The sequence below is a fragment of the Tachyglossus aculeatus genome, chromosome 13 (genome assembly GCF_015852505.1).
Source record: "Tachyglossus aculeatus isolate mTacAcu1 chromosome 13, mTacAcu1.pri, whole genome shotgun sequence".
NCBI lineage: Eukaryota > Metazoa > Chordata > Mammalia > Monotremata > Tachyglossidae > Tachyglossus > Tachyglossus aculeatus.
This window is the reverse complement of record NC_052078.1, coordinates 18,857,011-18,873,857: the sequence shown is the minus strand read 5'-3', so window position 1 is coordinate 18,873,857 and position 16,847 is coordinate 18,857,011. Positions and strand designations below refer to the sequence as shown.

The 16,847-nt window shown below is 44.6% G+C and overlaps 1 protein-coding gene and 1 long non-coding RNA gene across 2 annotated transcripts in view; one reads left to right on the top strand and one right to left on the bottom strand.

The window, feature by feature from the left end:
• LOC119936187 (amyloid beta precursor protein binding family B member 1 interacting protein) overlaps positions 1-11,548 on the top strand; it is a 67,893-nt gene extending 56,345 nt beyond the window's left edge. The window contains 8 exon segments of the mRNA XM_038755648.1: positions 2,257-2,355; positions 3,199-3,301; positions 3,428-3,525; positions 6,193-6,234; positions 7,082-7,249; positions 7,589-7,693; positions 10,842-11,099; positions 11,101-11,548. Of these exon segments, the coding sequence (XP_038611576.1) occupies positions 2,257-2,355; positions 3,199-3,301; positions 3,428-3,525; positions 6,193-6,234; positions 7,082-7,249; positions 7,589-7,693; positions 10,842-11,099; positions 11,101-11,343 (1,116 nt within the window). The 3' untranslated portion in view covers positions 11,344-11,548.
• Positions 11,549-11,924: 376 nt separating this feature from the next.
• LOC119936247 lies at positions 11,925-16,735 on the bottom strand. The gene is made up of 5 exons (XR_005453684.1): positions 16,616-16,735; positions 15,876-16,021; positions 15,158-15,207; positions 13,025-13,232; positions 11,925-12,477 (listed from the first exon to the last, which is right to left on the bottom strand). It is a non-coding gene; the product is annotated as an uncharacterized LOC119936247 (long non-coding RNA).
• Between the last annotated feature and the right edge of the window lie 112 nt (positions 16,736-16,847).

The window sequence follows — 16,847 nt, the reverse complement described above, 5'->3', positions numbered from 1 at the left end:
TTTGTTCTGTGTCTCCCCCTTCTAGACTGCGAGCCCACTGTTGGGTAGGGACTGTCTCTATATGTTGCCACCTTGTACTTCCCAAGCGCTTAGTACAGTGCTCTGCACACAGTAAGCGCTCAATAAATGCGATTGATTGATTGATTGCCCCAGTGCTTAGTACAGTGCTCTGCACACAGTAAGCGCTCAATAAATGCGATTGATTGCCCCAGTGCTTAGTACAGTGCCTGGCTCATAGTAAGCACTTACCAGATGCATTTTAAAAAAATGGACACAAGAAGGGAGAGACAGGAGGCGGAGGTTCATAGAAGAGATGATGTAGTTGTCAAAACAGGATATGTGATCAGTGCTTCGATCAGGGTAGTAGCAGTTGTGTGCAGGGAATATGTCTACCAATTCTGTTTATCATACTCAACCAAATGCTTAGTACAGCGCTCTGCCCATGGTAAGCGCTCAAATACCAATGATGATAACGACAGTGGTGGTGGTGGTGGAGAGGAAGGGGCGGATTCTAGAGATGTTGTGAAGATGGAAATCTTGAATAAAGGATATTTACTGCCGTGTAATATTTGCAAAATTAAGTTTAGTTAGCATTTAACATTGCGGGTCACAGAGGTTGGTATCAGTAGTGCTTAGCCACATCTCGGCCATTAAAAAGCATTTGATGCCGCCTGCTGGATCGAGTGAAAGTTATAGGGTGAAATGAAACTCCCTATGCCCCAGAAAAGGCCAGCAGGAGCTGAGCCAACTCCCTCGTACTCAAACTTACCGAAAGAAAAGAGAGCTGGGGGTGTGTTCTTGCTCAGAAAGGAGGCAGCTCCTTTCTCCTGCAGTGTAGCGCCTGAAGCCCCGTGGACTTCAGTGCAGTGAGTGGACGCAGATTCAGGGTGGGTGGCAAGTGACAATATACCCAAGGGATCTGCACGTGCCAAATAGGAAATGTATTTCAATGAGGCTAAATGAGGAACTTTTGGAGGCCCAAAAATGCTGCTAAAAGGTTGAGTGAGTGGAATTTGACTGTCGTGGGATTCTGTAGATCATCTACCCTCCTGGGCAATGTAACAATTTGTGCTCCTTTTCATTTAGTTTCTATCTCCGGGGAATGATGTGATCAGTATGACACTGCGCATCAGGCAGAAACTCCTCACCCTGGGCTTCAAGGCTGTCTATCCCCTCGCCCCCTCCTACCTCACCTCCCTTCTCTCTTTCTGCAGCCCAGCCCGCACCCTCTGCTCCTCTGCCACCGCTAATTTCCTCCCCGTGCCCTGTTCTCGCCTGTCCCGCCGTCAACCCCCGGCCCACGTCATCCCCCTGACCTGGAATGCCCTCCCTCCCAACATCCGCCAAGCTAGCTCCCCTCCCTGACTGAGGCCCTTCCTTCCTCTCCCCCTCATCCCCCTCTCTATCCCCCCCATCTTACCTCCTTCTCTTCCCCACAGCACCTGTATATATATATATATATATATGTTTGTACATATTTATCACTCTATTCATTTTACTTGTACATATCTATTCTATTTATTTTATTTTGTTAGTCTGGTTTTGTTCTCTGTCTCCCCCTTTTAGACTGTGAGCCCACTGTTGGGTAGGGACTGTCTCTGTATGTTGCCAACTTGTACTTCCCAAGCGCTTAGTACAGTGCTCTGCACACAGTAAGCACTCAATAAATACGATTGATTGATTGATTCCTCCCTTCAAGGCCCTACTGAGAGCTCACCTCCTCCAGGAGGCGTTCCCAGACTGAGCCCCCTCCTTCCTCTCCCCCTCTCCATTTCCCCGTCTTACCTCCTTCCCTTCCCCACAGCACCTGTATATATATATATGTTTGTACATATTTATTACTCTATTTTATTTGTACATATCTATTCTATTTATTTTATTTTGTTAATATGTTCGGTTTTGTTCTCTGTCTCCCCCTTCTAGACTGTGAGCCCACTGTTGGGTAGGGACCGTCTCTATATGTTGCCAACTTGTACTTCCCAAGCGCTTAGTACAGTGCTCTGCACACAGTAAGCGCTCAATAAATATGATTGATTGATCAGTCAGAAACACACAGGCTTTACTCCCATAGGCAAGGTGGCTCTAGACATTATGATCCCCATTCTCCCAGTGCAGAAAAGTTCCCTTTAGTGATAAGTTGAGGGTGGGGGGCAGTGTCTATGAAGAATTTCAGACCCTTGAAGGCCCCCGGATGTATTTGGATAAAGGATCTGAGCCCCGACTAGTATTATTAACCTTGAAACTTGTTCCTTCTAGCATCCCCAAATTCAGAAGGAGTCACAGTACATCAAGTACCTCTGCTGTGATGACTCGTGGACTCTAAATCAGTGGGTGACCGGGATAAGGATCGCCAAGGTGAGAAAACACATCCTACCTTTGCCTAGTGCTTGCTAATCATCTGCTTTCTTTGTGCCCTGCCTGTAACCAGAATATGAAATAACCGGCCTTGGTGTTCACTAAAACTGTTGCCATTGCAATTTGTAATTGATAAAGTAGCATCCAAGAGAAAGGGGGGTTTTACCCACCCGTACTCATCTCCGCTGACCTGGGAGAAGACGGTCTTTCTTTGCTCTCATCTCTGAAGACCTGCATTTGCTAAGCACACCGCAAGCCTGCTGTGCAACATACTCTGCTAATTAAGACCCACGGGGTTCAATTTTCTAACACGATGTGCATGACTCAAGAAACTCTCATCTGAGCAGCATGGCTAAATCTCCTCTCTGAAAAGGCCCTTAGAATATTTACTGATATCAGTAATCTGCTAAACTATTTTCCAAGTGGAAATGAAATATTTGGGGAAAGATTTGTAGAAATAGCTGCCTCTGAAAAATTCCTTTTTGAGCGGGACGAGGTAGGAGGGTTTCCAACTGGTTACATTTGTATTGAATGGGAGGCGGTGGAAAGAGCCTAGGAATGGGAGTCGTGAGACTTGGATTCTAATGTCAAGTGTGCCACTGACCTCCTGTGCCTCACTGGGTAAGTCACTCATCTTCTCTGTGCCTCAGTTTCCTCCTTGGAAAATGGGGATGGCTACAAAAACCCACCATGTTGTAAGAATAAAATAAGTAATGTAAAAAAATCACATTGGAAAAATGAAAGCACTCCCCCCAATTCAAGGTATTATTTAGTCAGTGGTAGGATTAGCCCTTGTTTGCTTCTCGAATCCCCATCAACACTGACTCTTTCTTCCTCCCACAGTATGGCAAGACACTCTACGATAACTACCAGCGAGCAGTGGAAAAGGCCGGCCTGGCTGCAAGATGGTCAAACCTGGGGACCGGAGACCCGGCTGCCACAACAGGTACCAGAATTTGGCAAAATTACAATGACTTTTGAGGTTTTCAGAAAGACCAGCTAGAACCTCCCCACTCAGGTTCTTTGAAAATAAGATGTACTGGATTGTTTTAATATCTCCCCCTGACGACAGATGTCCCGTCTGAATTAGTTAAATCCAAGGGTCCCACCCAACATCTCCTCCTGCAAAGGCTTTTGGTTCGAGGGCACAGCAACAGACCCTTAGCAAGGGTGAAACTCTTCTCCGGGCCTTCCCTAGCCCTAATTCCTCAGCCACTCTTGAGGCACCAACTTGAGTCATCAGGGAGGGGGCTCGATTAGCCCCACTTTTTGTCCAATTGCTATAGATCTCTCTCACTGACTTTATTGTTGCTGGAGCAAGAGGCCTCCTGATCTGTCGCTCTCCTTTGCCCCACTGTCCCTCCCCTTTATGCCACCTCCTTTTCCCCTCTTCCTCTCTCCTTTCCTTCTTTCTCCCCAACTTCTTTCCCCCTTCTCCTTTCCATCCTCCCTTCTCCTCTCCCTTTCCTTTCCTTAGCTCTTTCTCCCCCCTCATCTTTTCCTTCTCTCTCCTTTCCCCACCCACTCCTTTCCCTCTCTCCCCCCGCCCAGCTTCTTTTCTAGCAAGGAACCAAAACACTGCACCCAGGCTCCATGTGGAGCAACGGACATAGCTGCAGTTTTCTGTTCCTGGAAGTTGGTGTTGGCCTGTGTTGGTGTTTGGGTGATTCTCTCTGGCCTCCAAATCGCTCCCCTACACACACACCCCTAAATCAGGTGTCTGCTGATCACTCCACCTAGCTGCCCCCTTTTCTGATGGGAACTCTAGCCCCTTTGGGGACCCACAGGGCATCCTGCCTGCCTGGAAGGGGCACGTCCCCTCCAAGGGGACTGCTTTGATACTGTGAGCCATTGAATACCAGGGAACTAACTGTTGGTGAGAGCTGATGCAACTCTTGGGCAGAGATGAAGCTGAAACTTCCTGTTTTCAGTTTTCAGCGTCGATAGCGAGGCTAGTGTGGTCGCTCTGTAGTTAGACACACACCCACTTCCAAAGCAGTAGCGGCAAAAATCACTTACCCTCCAGTACGCTGAGGATGTAAATAAAGTGACTCTGAGGTTATCTCCCAGCACTCTTAAGTTGTATAACAAATCAACTGCCTCTAGCACTTATAAATGTATTTAAATCCCTCCTCAGCATTTATTCAATTGTTCATTTATTTAGATTACTCCATTTATACATATTTTAGGCCCATCTCCCCTGTTGGAGAATAGTAATAATAATAATGGTATTTGTTAAGCACTTACCATGTGACAGACACTGTGTTAAGTGATGGGGTGGATACGACATATTCATTCCATCATATTTATTGAGTGCTTACTGTGTGCAGAGCACTGTACTAAGCGCTTGGGAAGTACAATTCAGCAACAAATAGAGACAATCCCGGCCCACAATGGGCTCACAGTCTCCCTGTCCCACATAGGGCTCACAGTTTTAATTCCCCTTTTCCATAATTAGGCACAGAGAAGTTGAATGACTTGTTGCCACCTGATCTTGAGGCAGTTCCTTGGTGACAGAGAGCCCGGAGTCCCTCTCGAACCCTAGGCTGGAGCCCCGAAGAATGAGGCTTTGGCATTTCTCAGGCAGCTCTGGTATTCAGACCATGTAACCAGCTGCAGCAGCTTCCCCAGGAAGGAGAAATTGGACAGGAGTAAGGATCCTGCAGAGAAAATAGAGGTGGAGTTCCACAGTGAGACAGTTCCATTGGAGTAGGAGACAGAGATTGAGAAGTAACAGGCTATTCCCAACTTCTCACCACAAAACACTTTAAATTTGGGGTTTATTCTCATCCAATGATTTTTTTTTTTTACATGTATAAATTATGAGACCTTAAGAACATAGCTTGGTATTTTCCATTGACAAACCTGGTATTTCCCAAGAACACAATTTTGAGTGCTTTGTCAAGTTTAACCACATATTCATTAGTCCAATAGAAAAATCTACAGATAACAACATTAATGTGGCATTGTTCTTGCAATAATAAAATCTCTGTAATACCCACACCAAATAATCACTGTAATAGCCCTGAATTAAGTGAGCAGGTGTGAGAATTTCCAAACAGAAATCCTCTGTGTTTGTATCTATCAATCTATAGATAGATATATAGCCAAAGGAAAGCAAATTCTGGAGACCTCCCTCTTCTTTCAATAATGGGTTATTTTTTACCCTTTGAAGTTGTCTTCTCCCAAGGTTTCCTGCCTTTGTAACTGTGTTTGAGAATTGAGTTCTGATTTTTTTTTTTTTAGTTTCCACCTGCCCTTCTTTAAAAATAACATAATCCATTCTTTCAGTCTGCCTTCCTGAGTCCCTAGGAAAAGCATGGCTAATCAAAATGATGGTGGTGTTTTGTTTGCTTTTTTAAAATTCCCTAAGCCTTTATAATATTAATAATGATGGTATTTGTTAAGCGCTTACTATGTGCCAAACACTGTTCTAAGTGCTGGGGGGGGGGGGGGTTATCAGGGTTACAGGGTTATCAGGTTGTCCCACGTGGGGCTCCGTCGTAATCCCCATTTTACAGATGAGGTAACTGAAGCACAGAGAAGTGAAGTGACTTGCCAAGAGGACAGGTGGCGGAGGAGGGATTAGAACCCACGTCCTCTGACTTCCAAGCCCGTGCTCTTTCCGCTAAGCCACTCTGCTTTATCAGAAGATTATCCCAAAAAAGATTACTGTAGAGGATTATGAGGTTTTTAAGTAAGCAGGTTTTATTGGAAATAAGAAATACTAAGACTACCCTCCCATTCTAAGGTATCCATTTAGTTGTGTGGGTTTTTTGCACAGTGTTGTATTTGTAAGTTTTCGGGAAAGCTTTTTGTGTAACACATTTCATTAAGGTTGAATGCGAAGGCCAGTCCCCCCGGCAGGTTAACAAAATGGTAAGCTCTTGATTATGCCAATTGTGGGTCCAAGAGTTCTCCTCCAGTTCTTCCTACATCTGTCCTCTTCATCCACTACACCCTCACTTGTCATCTTCATTCCTCTCCAACTGAAATAATTCATCTCTCCTGTTTCTGATCCAGCCTGGATCTTCCCTTCTAGACTGTGAGCCCACTGTTGGGTAGGGACTGTCTCTATATGTTGCCAGCTTGTACTTCCCAAGTGCTTAGTACAGTGCTCTGCACACAGTAAGCGCTCAATAAATACAACTGATGGATTGATTCCCTCTTCAAAGCTGCCAGACCAAAGCCCTCCTGAAAAAGTCTCCTCCGTGAGGCATGTCTCACCTAAATTTCCACCACGTCCAGTTAGATCATCTTAAAGCCACCCCATAGCCCTGTATATAGATGTCTACTTCCATACTCCATTTGCATGTTAATTTTTTAATACTCTTAACTACTATGAGCTGAATCTACGACTTTCACCCCACTCCCTCTTATATGTATGCAGTTTGTTTACCTGCTTCCCACAGATTGCAAGCTTCTCAAGAGTAAAGACCATGGCTTTTTCTTTCCTTGTACTGTATAAGGCATGCAACAAATACGATTGACTGGATGAATGCAGGGTTGCTGTGCATCTGGGGGGGAATAGGGACTTCACCGCAGTGTCAATTCCTGTGTCGGAACAGAGAAGGATCCTGCTGACTACTGATTCAGGTTCCTAGGATTCCCAGGATGGAATGTCACTTAGAGGTGCTCATTTTAGGCACCACCAACCTGAGGATAAACTGGAAGTGGCACAGTGAGGGCCCTGAGGACCTGAACTACTACACTGGGCCCTCACCAGCTCTCTCCTCCGCCCTTGCTGCCTCCAACAGAAGCAGTACCAGTTTTCAGTGTGCCCAGGAACCATTTCCAGTATAATCTCTGGGTCAGTGGTGACCTGTGGTGCTCAAGAAGGCAGCAGAGGAGCCTGACTTACTTCCTCTGCCACCCTAGAGAGAGTGCAAAAGAGGTATGTGGCAGCATAGTCTCCGGGTGGCACCACAGACCTGAAGCAGTACCCCTGGAGCTCCAGGAAATGCAAATCCAACCCAGACCTTCCCATTCATTGAGGAGAAAAAACATTTCCTGAGCTCTGACCCACTAAAATGGGGATAAAGCAATATACGGGAAGTCCTAGTGACTGCAGATTGATGTCCTAAAATGGGGATAAAGCAATATAAGGGAAGTCCTGGTCACTACAGATTGATGTCTCTATATGTTGCCAACTTGTACTTCCCAAGCGCTCAGTACAGTGCTCTGCACACAGTAAGCGCTCAATAAATACGACTGATGATGTCCTTACCCTTTTTTTGCATCTACAGGTCCTGGGCAGCCAAATGGACAGATCCCCCAGACCACCCACCCTGTCAGCTCGGTTTTGCAAGATGCACAGAAAGACTTCAGCATGGCTAAGGTATGATCACGGAGCGGTTGTGTGTAGTAGCACCAATTGTAATTCATTAAGCAATTTTCAAAATCACCCAAATTCCCTGGTGTGTTTTAAATAGCAAATGAGATTATCTGAACCCCTATATGTCCCCCTGACCTACCTCAAATACAGCCGGAGTTCACTCAAAAGTACGAGAACAGGTTTCTCGGATTGAAGCAAAGAGCAGAACCAGCAGTAATGGGGCTAGTGCAGTTTTGCCGGTTTTTGTGTCTCCAAAATGTTTCGGCAGTCCAAGGAGGGGCAGAATCAGATCTGCATTCTGTATATTTCCTGTTTCTGAATGTCCTCCCTGTGGCTCTTCTAAAACCTGTAAGGGATTAGATCAAACTGAGTTTCATAAGCAGCTCACCTGATCCTGCTCTGCTGACTATATCAGCCTGGCATGTAGTTACCAGTCTGGGATCAGTAGTACAAATTGTGTGGGTCAGAAGGAGAGAAAGAACATTTCGTTTAACTTCAGACAGCTGCTTGAGCAGGATAGAAACATTTCTGGAGCACAAGGATATGTACTCCACTTGCCGGCTGGGGAGTGCTCAGGCTTAAAGGGCTAGTTATTGTCTGCTGTCTGGTCCTGGTACTTTGGGTGCCCTAATAATAAAATGTAATAATTGTGATAAAATGTTGGTCGATACAATCAGGTTAGACATTCTTCCTACCCCTCATGGGGTTCACAGCCTAAGAGGGAGGAGGAACAGATATATTTAATCCCCATTTTATGGATGAGGAAACAGGCACAGAGAAGTAAAGGGAATTGTCCAAGGTCACACAGCAGGCAAATGGAAGAGCCAGAATTAAAACCTCTAAACGCAGAACTAGTTTGGAATTGCCTTTCTAATGCTCTGTTATAGCATTATGCTGATTTTATGGCAGTCCAGTTTAAAATATTTCCCAAATACTTCCATTCTGAGCTAATACAGAGTTAGGGTGGACAGTGACTCCTTTGTCTACAAGGCACTGGCCCTCTTTTCACTCAACCCAACGGAATATACTCTACTCTGTCTCCCCTACCCTATGCAGTGGAGGGCAGAATTGGCCCATTATCTGAATCCTTTAGGATTTGCTCTAAACAACTGAAGACCAGAAATGAATGCTTTAAAATGCAGGTATATCTCAACATTTTCCCTTTCTTTTGCCCAGAAGTGATTTTATTTATATATATATATATATATATATATAAAGTGTATATATATATATATATATATATATATAAGTATATATATATATAAGCATTGCTAAGTAAAAAAGTTTAGAACTTGATTTGCTGATGCAATAAGAACCTATTTGAATATTCTTATAAAGGAGAACAGATGAAGGGACTTTGATTTAATTCTAGCTAATAATTGTAAATTGCTTGCTAATGGTTCTTGTTACACCTCATTTGGTTCTAAAACCTATGTTCAAGATTTTGCAGGCATCCTTCAGTGGGCCTGATTTAAAAACACATCTAAATCATTTTAGAGAGCAACACACCAAACTAGCCCTAAAATGCTCCTTTCAGGTTGTTCTGAAATTTAACAACAAAACCTAAAATGTTTTGTTTTTTTTTTTTTAAACCCCGTTTCTCCATCTGACCTCAAGTAGGAAACAGGGCCAGAAACAGAGTTTAGTACTGATTGAGCCTATGGCAATGGACCTCCCTTAGCCTTGTTTGTCTACTCTTTGGAGTATTTGTTTTTATAGTATAATAATTTTCTCCACAGTGTGTATTTTCTATTAGTATTACTGTATTTATTTGACCAGAAGCAATTAAAGGCTTTTAAAGCAAAGTCTTTAAGAAAAAACAAAAAACAACCCTGGAGAATAGCAATTACTAACCAAATTGTGAATACCAATTCCCAAGTTGCATATATTGGGAATAAAAGATAAAACCACAGCTAATTAATTAGTCCCATCCTAAGTAAACAAACCATCTAAAAAAGCTCCATCGTAGGGCATTTAGTTGGAAGAAGCTTCTAAATTTGATCTTCAGTGGTAGCATCTCATTAGTAAAAACATAAAATGTTTTTGAGACATGAAAGTTGGAATGAGAATTTCCACTCCTTGAACGGGAGAGGTGCTGACAGTACTTCTCAGGGGAAAAAAAGACGTTTTGTAAATTCAGGTTGTTTTGGCTCCCGCTACTGACAGACTGAGCAGATGCCCTTCTGTTAAAGCGGGGCATAACACACAGACTCCTGGCTTGGGGCTGCCAAAGATGCTCGCCAGCCTGTAGAGAAGTTAACCAACCAAGGGTCAGGCAAGAGAACAGTGCTCTGCACATAGTAAGCGCTTAACAAATGCCATCATTAATTAATTAACTAAGGAGGAAGTGTAGGAACGGAGGGCATTGTCACTTGACTCACCAGAAGGTTACCTGCAGACTGCAAAGGGTTTCCTCCTGCAGATTGGCCTCCCTTGGTCTTCTCTGTAGGATCTCTAAGGATCTCTGTAGGATCTACTATGTGCTCTGCACATAGTAAGCGCTCAATAAATACGATTGATTGATTGATTGAGACCAAGCTGTTGAGCAAAATTCTGCAGGGTTTATGGTGAAGGGAGGATGAGACTGGGGGAACATCCCGGCCCATCCCACTGGCCCTTACTGCAGGATGAAGGTAGGATGGGTTGGGGCAAAGGCCAGATTGCACTGCAGACCGGACAGCAGCAAGCAGCATCTTTACAACCCATCGAGTGCCTGCTCCCCTCATTTGTTCATACTGCACAGACCCAATGCTAGGTGAATGCCAACTGTGTCCCTGTTGGACGTCTAGAGGAGAGGGGCTCCGCTCTGGTCACGAAGAAGAGGTGGATCATTGGGTTTGTCCAACAGGAAATGACCAGCACAGGGAAAGGGTAAAAGACCTATTTGGGTATCTGGAGAGCCAGGAACACATTTGTAGCCCATGACTCCCTCCCACCCCATCCTTCTGAATGAGCGTGTAGCTATTCATATACCTATGTCACCAAGATGTTGACATCAGTTGAAATCTCCCCAAGCAGGTGGCCATGGATGGGACCAACTTGGGTTCCTTCCTGGGGAACAGAATAACATTGTTTTGATTCTTCTGAAGGATGGGACAAACTTGGGTTCCTTCCTGGGGAACAGAATAACATTGTTTTGATTCTTTTGCAGGAGCCAAATGTGGCTGGAGACTGTAATCCACCAGCACCTACGGTCAAGCACTCCAAAAAGTCTGCCCTCTTACCACCACCGCCACCTCAGCGGCGATCTTCTGACACCAGCTCTGTTCCTTCAGTGCCGTCCAAGCCCCAAAACGCTGGCACGGGGAACCGTTCAAGTCTGGAAGATTTTCCTCTCCCTCCGCCCTTACTCGAAGATGAGTTGCCACCCCCTCCACCTGATTTTATCGATGACCCTCCTAGTTTTGTACCCCCCCCCACCTCCTTCACTTACCGTTGGTGGATTACACTCATCACCCCCACCCCCGCCGCCTCCACCTCCTGCCGCATCCAGGGAAAAACTCGCTCCTCTCACAAAGAGACCTCCCGCTCCTCCCAAGCGACACGATCACGCCGGCCAGGCGGGGGAACCCAACAAGGGGCCCAGCGGGGAAGCAGATTTCATGTCTGATCTAATGAAAGCTTTACAGAAGAAGAGAGGTAACGTTTCTTGAAGATGCCACGGACGTTTCTTTGGGCCAGTTCTTTCCCTAATTTTAATTCATTTCTCAATCGAATTTTTGTGAACGGAGGCAAAAGTGATAGACGTTTTTGGTTTTGTACAAACCCAAGAATCCGGGGCAGCAGCGAGGTCTAGTGGAAAGAGCATGGGCCTGGAATTCAGAGGAGGAGGAGGAGTCAGACTTTGGGTAACTTTGGGGCTTTAGTTACCTCATCCTCAAAATGGGGATTCAATTTCTGTTCTTCCTCCTACTTAGACTGTGAGCCCTATACGGGACCTGCCGATCTTGTATTCACCCCAGCACTAATCATGGTACTGGTTAAGTGCTCCCTATGGGCCAAGCACTGTTCTAAGTGCTGGGGTAGATACAAGTTAGGTTGGACACAGTCCCTGTCCCACATGGAGCTCACCTTCAATCCCCATTTTACAGATGAGATGACTGAGGCCCAGCAAAGTGAAGTGACTTGTCCAAGGTCACACAGCAGATGGAGAGCTGGGATTAGATCCCAGATCCTGCTGACTCCAAGGGCTGTGCTCTATCCACTAAGCCACACTGCTTAGTGCTTACAGTGTTTGACAAATAGGAAGCACTTAACAAATACCATACTTATCTAGCAATCCAGAATGAATTTCTGTGGATGTACAGTTTGTCCTCCTTATGTCTGAACTAAGCAATGGGGTTTTGGGGTTGTTTTTTTTATAATAAACGACTGTCTATGCCTGTTTAGTTTGTGTCTTGGGAAGAATTAAAAATTAAAATGTCACTCCAAACTCATGAAAATAGTCTTCAAAATCCCAAACGAGGCATTGGTGGAGTTGTGGTTGGGGTAGGTGCACAAGGACGGCATCTGAGGCAGGACTGGACTGTGGACCCCGCTCCCCTCGTGATGAGTTAAGTTTCAACTCATCACTTGGCCCAATTTGATGAGATGTCTGTTATGCCTACTGTCAGTTCCTTCTACAGGATTCACCCCCTCCTCCCCCAAGAGTCAGGCTAAGTGCTGCGCCCCTTCCCCAGCTTACCTTCATCATTGGAAACTTATCCTGACTCAGTGCCCTCGGCGCCACACAGGGACACATCCTTTCGGGTGGCAGGAGAGCTGGAGCCTCCCCAGAGGCCCTTAGCCTGTAAGCACAGCCCCACATGATGCCCTCCCATTCTTTCCCCCTTTTTCCTGCCCTCCTCTGCCAGAACCTGGCACCCCGCTGCTCTCTGAAAGGGCCTTCAGCATTAGCCAGCCCCTCTGGCAAGCTGCATCTGTGGCAGTCATCTACACCACCTGGGGTAGGTGCCAACCTCTCCCTGGGTAACTCAAAAAGCTTCCTTACTAGCCCCAACCTCTCTCCTGTGCAATCTTAACATCTCCTGCCTCCAAAATATTTGTACACGGCTGTCCCACTGGCACCAGCAGCATATGTCCAAACATCTTCCCTCTTAAATCCTCTCCAACCTAACTTTCCCATCCCAGTTGGCAACCCCACTACTGTCCTCTCAAGCCAAAAACCTTTGGTGTTATCCTTGACTCCTCTTTCAACGCCCATGTTCAGTCTGTCACCACATCCTATTGGCTCTTCCTGCACAACTCCGTATTCCAACCTTCCCCACTCCCCTCCCTATTACATCACACGGCCCCCAACCTGAAACCATGCCAGGGAAATCCTTCTCCACCTACCATCATAACCTTCACAACTCTCTCTCTGGACCGGAGTCTAGATGCCACGGTGATTCCAGACTAGGCTGCAAAATCAGAATTAAACCACAGAACAACTGCAGCTGGAAACTGGTGGGTGTTCTTGTCACTGCGTCACGGGAAGGGCAGGATCGAGCTGGAGACGGTACACAGCAGGATAACGGAAGACATCAGGGGTTGGAGCAGCTCCCTAGGAAGAAAGATGGAGACGATGAGGACTGGAAAGATGAAGGCTGAGAGGAGACAGCTTTCAAGATCACAGAATCACTCAAGGGGTGGGCAGGGTAAGCAGAATTGTTTTCCACCAAATTCCACAATCCCCAGACTAGGAGGCACTCGCTGAAACTGGCAGACTCTGGACAACAGTTATGTACTGCCTTAAGGGTTGAAGTCGATGGTAATAATAATAATAATAATAATAAATAATAATAATATTATTATTATTATTTTGGTATTTGTTAAGCGCTTACTATGTGCAAAGCACTGTTCTAAGCGCTGGGGAGGATACAAACTGATCAGGTTATCCCATGCGGGGCTCACAATCAATCCCCATTTTCCAGATGAGGTAACTGAGGCCCAGAGAAGTGCAGTGACTTGCCAAAAGTCACACAGCTGACAAGCGGCGGAGCTAGGGGGGGTATGTTGAGAGGCCCAGTAAATCTGGGAAACCCCAAATTAATCCTACACTGCTTCCAGAGCATAAGTGAACCCTTGGAGCAGTGCGTACCTCAGGTTCTCTAATCCAAGGGTGTCCTTGGGCTGAGCCAAGGCCCCCAGGATCAGAATGGAATTGGCTTCTTGGTGAGAGAGCTACACTTCAATAATAATAATAATAATGATGTTGGTACTTGTTAAGCACTTACTATGTGCAAAGCACTGTTCTAAGCGCTGGGGTAGGTACAAGGTAATCAGGTTGTCCCACGAGGGGCTCACAGTCTTCATCCCCATTTTACAGATGAGGGAACTGAGGCCCAGAGAAGTGAAGTGACTTGCCCAACATCACACAGCTGACAAGTGGCGGAGCCGGGATCTGAACCCACGACCTCTGACTCCAAAGCCCGGGCTCTTTCCACTGAGCCACGCTGCTTCCTCACCCTCCTCCCTCTAGGAGTTTCATACACTCTGATCCTAGCAGTTCTGGCCTGCTGCTTTTTTTTGAGTATTTTTCTACTTTGTTTTACCTCCAAGCGAACAGTAAAGACTTTAAGTTCTATCTATACCTGCATGTTTCACAATTCATCTTCAATATTTCATATTGTTATTGTGAAAAATACTCATTTTTCAGACAATAATGATTTTGAAACTCTGAATACTTCTAGATAATAATAATAATAATAATAATAATGGCATTTATTAAGCGCTTACTATGTGCAATGCACTGTTCTAAGCGCTGGGGAGGTTACAAGGTGATCAGGTTGTCCCACAGGGGCTCACAGTCTTAATCCCCATTTTACAGATGAGGTAACTGAGGCACAGAGAAGTTAAGTGACTTGCCCAAAGTCGCACAGCTGACAATTGGCAGAGCCGGGATTTGAACCCATGACCTCTGACTCCAAAGCCCGGGCACTTTCCACTGAGCCACGATGCCTATGACGACTAAGTTCTATCGTGAAATATACCTGCATGTTCCACAATCCATCTTCAATATTTCATATTGTTATTGTGAAAAATACTCATTTTTCAGACAATAATGATTTTGAAACTCTGAATACTTCTAGATGCCTAAGACATAGATATTTGCTTTGCAAGTCTGGGAACAAATTAACAGTATTAACAGTATTGGCCAAATAATTCCTGCGCAAAAAGCAAAGCTTCAGCATGAAATTATACAACTTTGTCTGTCTGACTTCCTTTTTTGAAGGAGTAAGGGAGGAGATAAAGTACTCAGTTCTACCAGGTGCATTTTGCCTCGAACGCTGTTAGGGACCACTTGTCTATGTGCAACTATTTGGATACAGCGCACTGTGATGTTGGAAGAAAGCATTTGGGTGAGAGCATGCAGGAATAGAACAGGTGAATACGACAGCACTCGCCATCCCTAACGAAATTTTGCAAGAATACAACCCCTGCATTATAACAGCATATAGGCTACTTTCTAATTACAAAAGTTCTTACCTGTTATCTGAAGACTGCTCCACTTCTTATAACACCGACTTTTCAGGAATCTGATACACAGAATTAGATGAAAGAAGTCAACTCGGGTTTAGCGAAAAAGGTTCTGGTTCAAAGCTTCTGGGACATCATTTGTAAAGTCCTAAAGGCTATCACAAAATACTTTAATCACAAAAAATACCCTAAGCAGTCCCCAAGAGGAAAACTGAAGACATTAAGTTCTATCGTGAAATATACCTGCATGTTCCACAATCCATCTTCAATATTTCATATTGTTATTGTGAAAAATACTCATTTTTCAGACAATAATGATTTTGAAACTCTGAATACTTCTAGATGCCTATGACATAGATTTTTGCTTTGCAAGTCTGGGAACAAATTAACAGTATTGGCCAAATAATTCCTGCGCAAAAAGCAAAGCTTCAGCATGAAATTATACAACTTTCTGTCTGACTTCCTTTTTTGAAGGAGCAAGGGAGGAGATAAGTACTCAGTTCTACCAGGTGCATTTTGCCTCGAACGCTGTTAGGGACCACTTGTCTATGTGCAACTATTTGGATACAGCGCACTGTGATGTTGGAAGAAAGCATTTGGGTGAGAGCATGCAGGAATAGAACAGGTGAATACGACAGCACTCGCCATCCCTAACGAAATTTTGCAAGAATACAACCCCTGCATTATAACAGCATATAGGCTACTTTCTAATTACAAAAGTTCTTACCTGTTATCTGAAGACTGCTCCACTTCTTTTAACGCCGACTTTTCACGAATCTGATACACAGAATTAGATGAAAGAAGTCAACTCGGGTTTAGCGAGAAAGGTTCTGGTTCAAAGCTTCTGGGACATCATTTGTAAAGTCCTAAAGGCTATCACAAAATACTTTAATCACAAAAAATACCCTAAGCAGTCCCCAAGAGGAAAACTGAAGACATTAAGTTCTATCGTGAAATATACCTGCATGTTCCACAATCCATCTTCAATATTTCATATTGTTATTGTGAAAAATACTCATTTTTCAGACAATAATGATTTTGAAACTCTGAATACTTCTAGATGCCTATGACATAGATTTTTGCTTTGCAAGTCTGGGAACAAATTAACAGTATTAACAGTATTGGCCAAATAATTCCTGCTCAAAAAGCAAAGCTTCAGCATGAAATTATACAACTTTCTGTCTGTCTGACTTCCTTTTTTGAAGGAGTAAGGGAGGAGATAAGCACTCAGTTCTACCAGGTGCATTTTGCCTCGAATGCTGTTAGGGACCACTTGTCTGACTATGTGAAACCATTTGGATACAGTGCATTGTGATGCTGGAAGAAAGCATTTGGGTGAGAGCATGCAGGAATAGAACAAGTGAATACTACAGCACTCGCCGTCCCTAACGAAATTTCACAAGAATACAACCCCTGCATTATAAGACAACAGCCTATATGCTACTTTCTAATTACAAAAGTTCTTACCTGTTATCTGAAGACTGCTCCACTTCTTTTAACGCCGACTTTTCAGGAATCTGATACACAGAATTAGATGAAAGAAGTCAACTCGGGTTTAGCGAAAAAGGTTCTGGTTCAAAGCTTCTGGAACATCATTTGTAAAGTCCTAAAGGCTATCACAAAATACTTTAATCACAAAAAAATACCCTAAGCAGTCCCCAAGAGGAAAACTGAAAGGAATACCCCCCCGCCCCGCCCC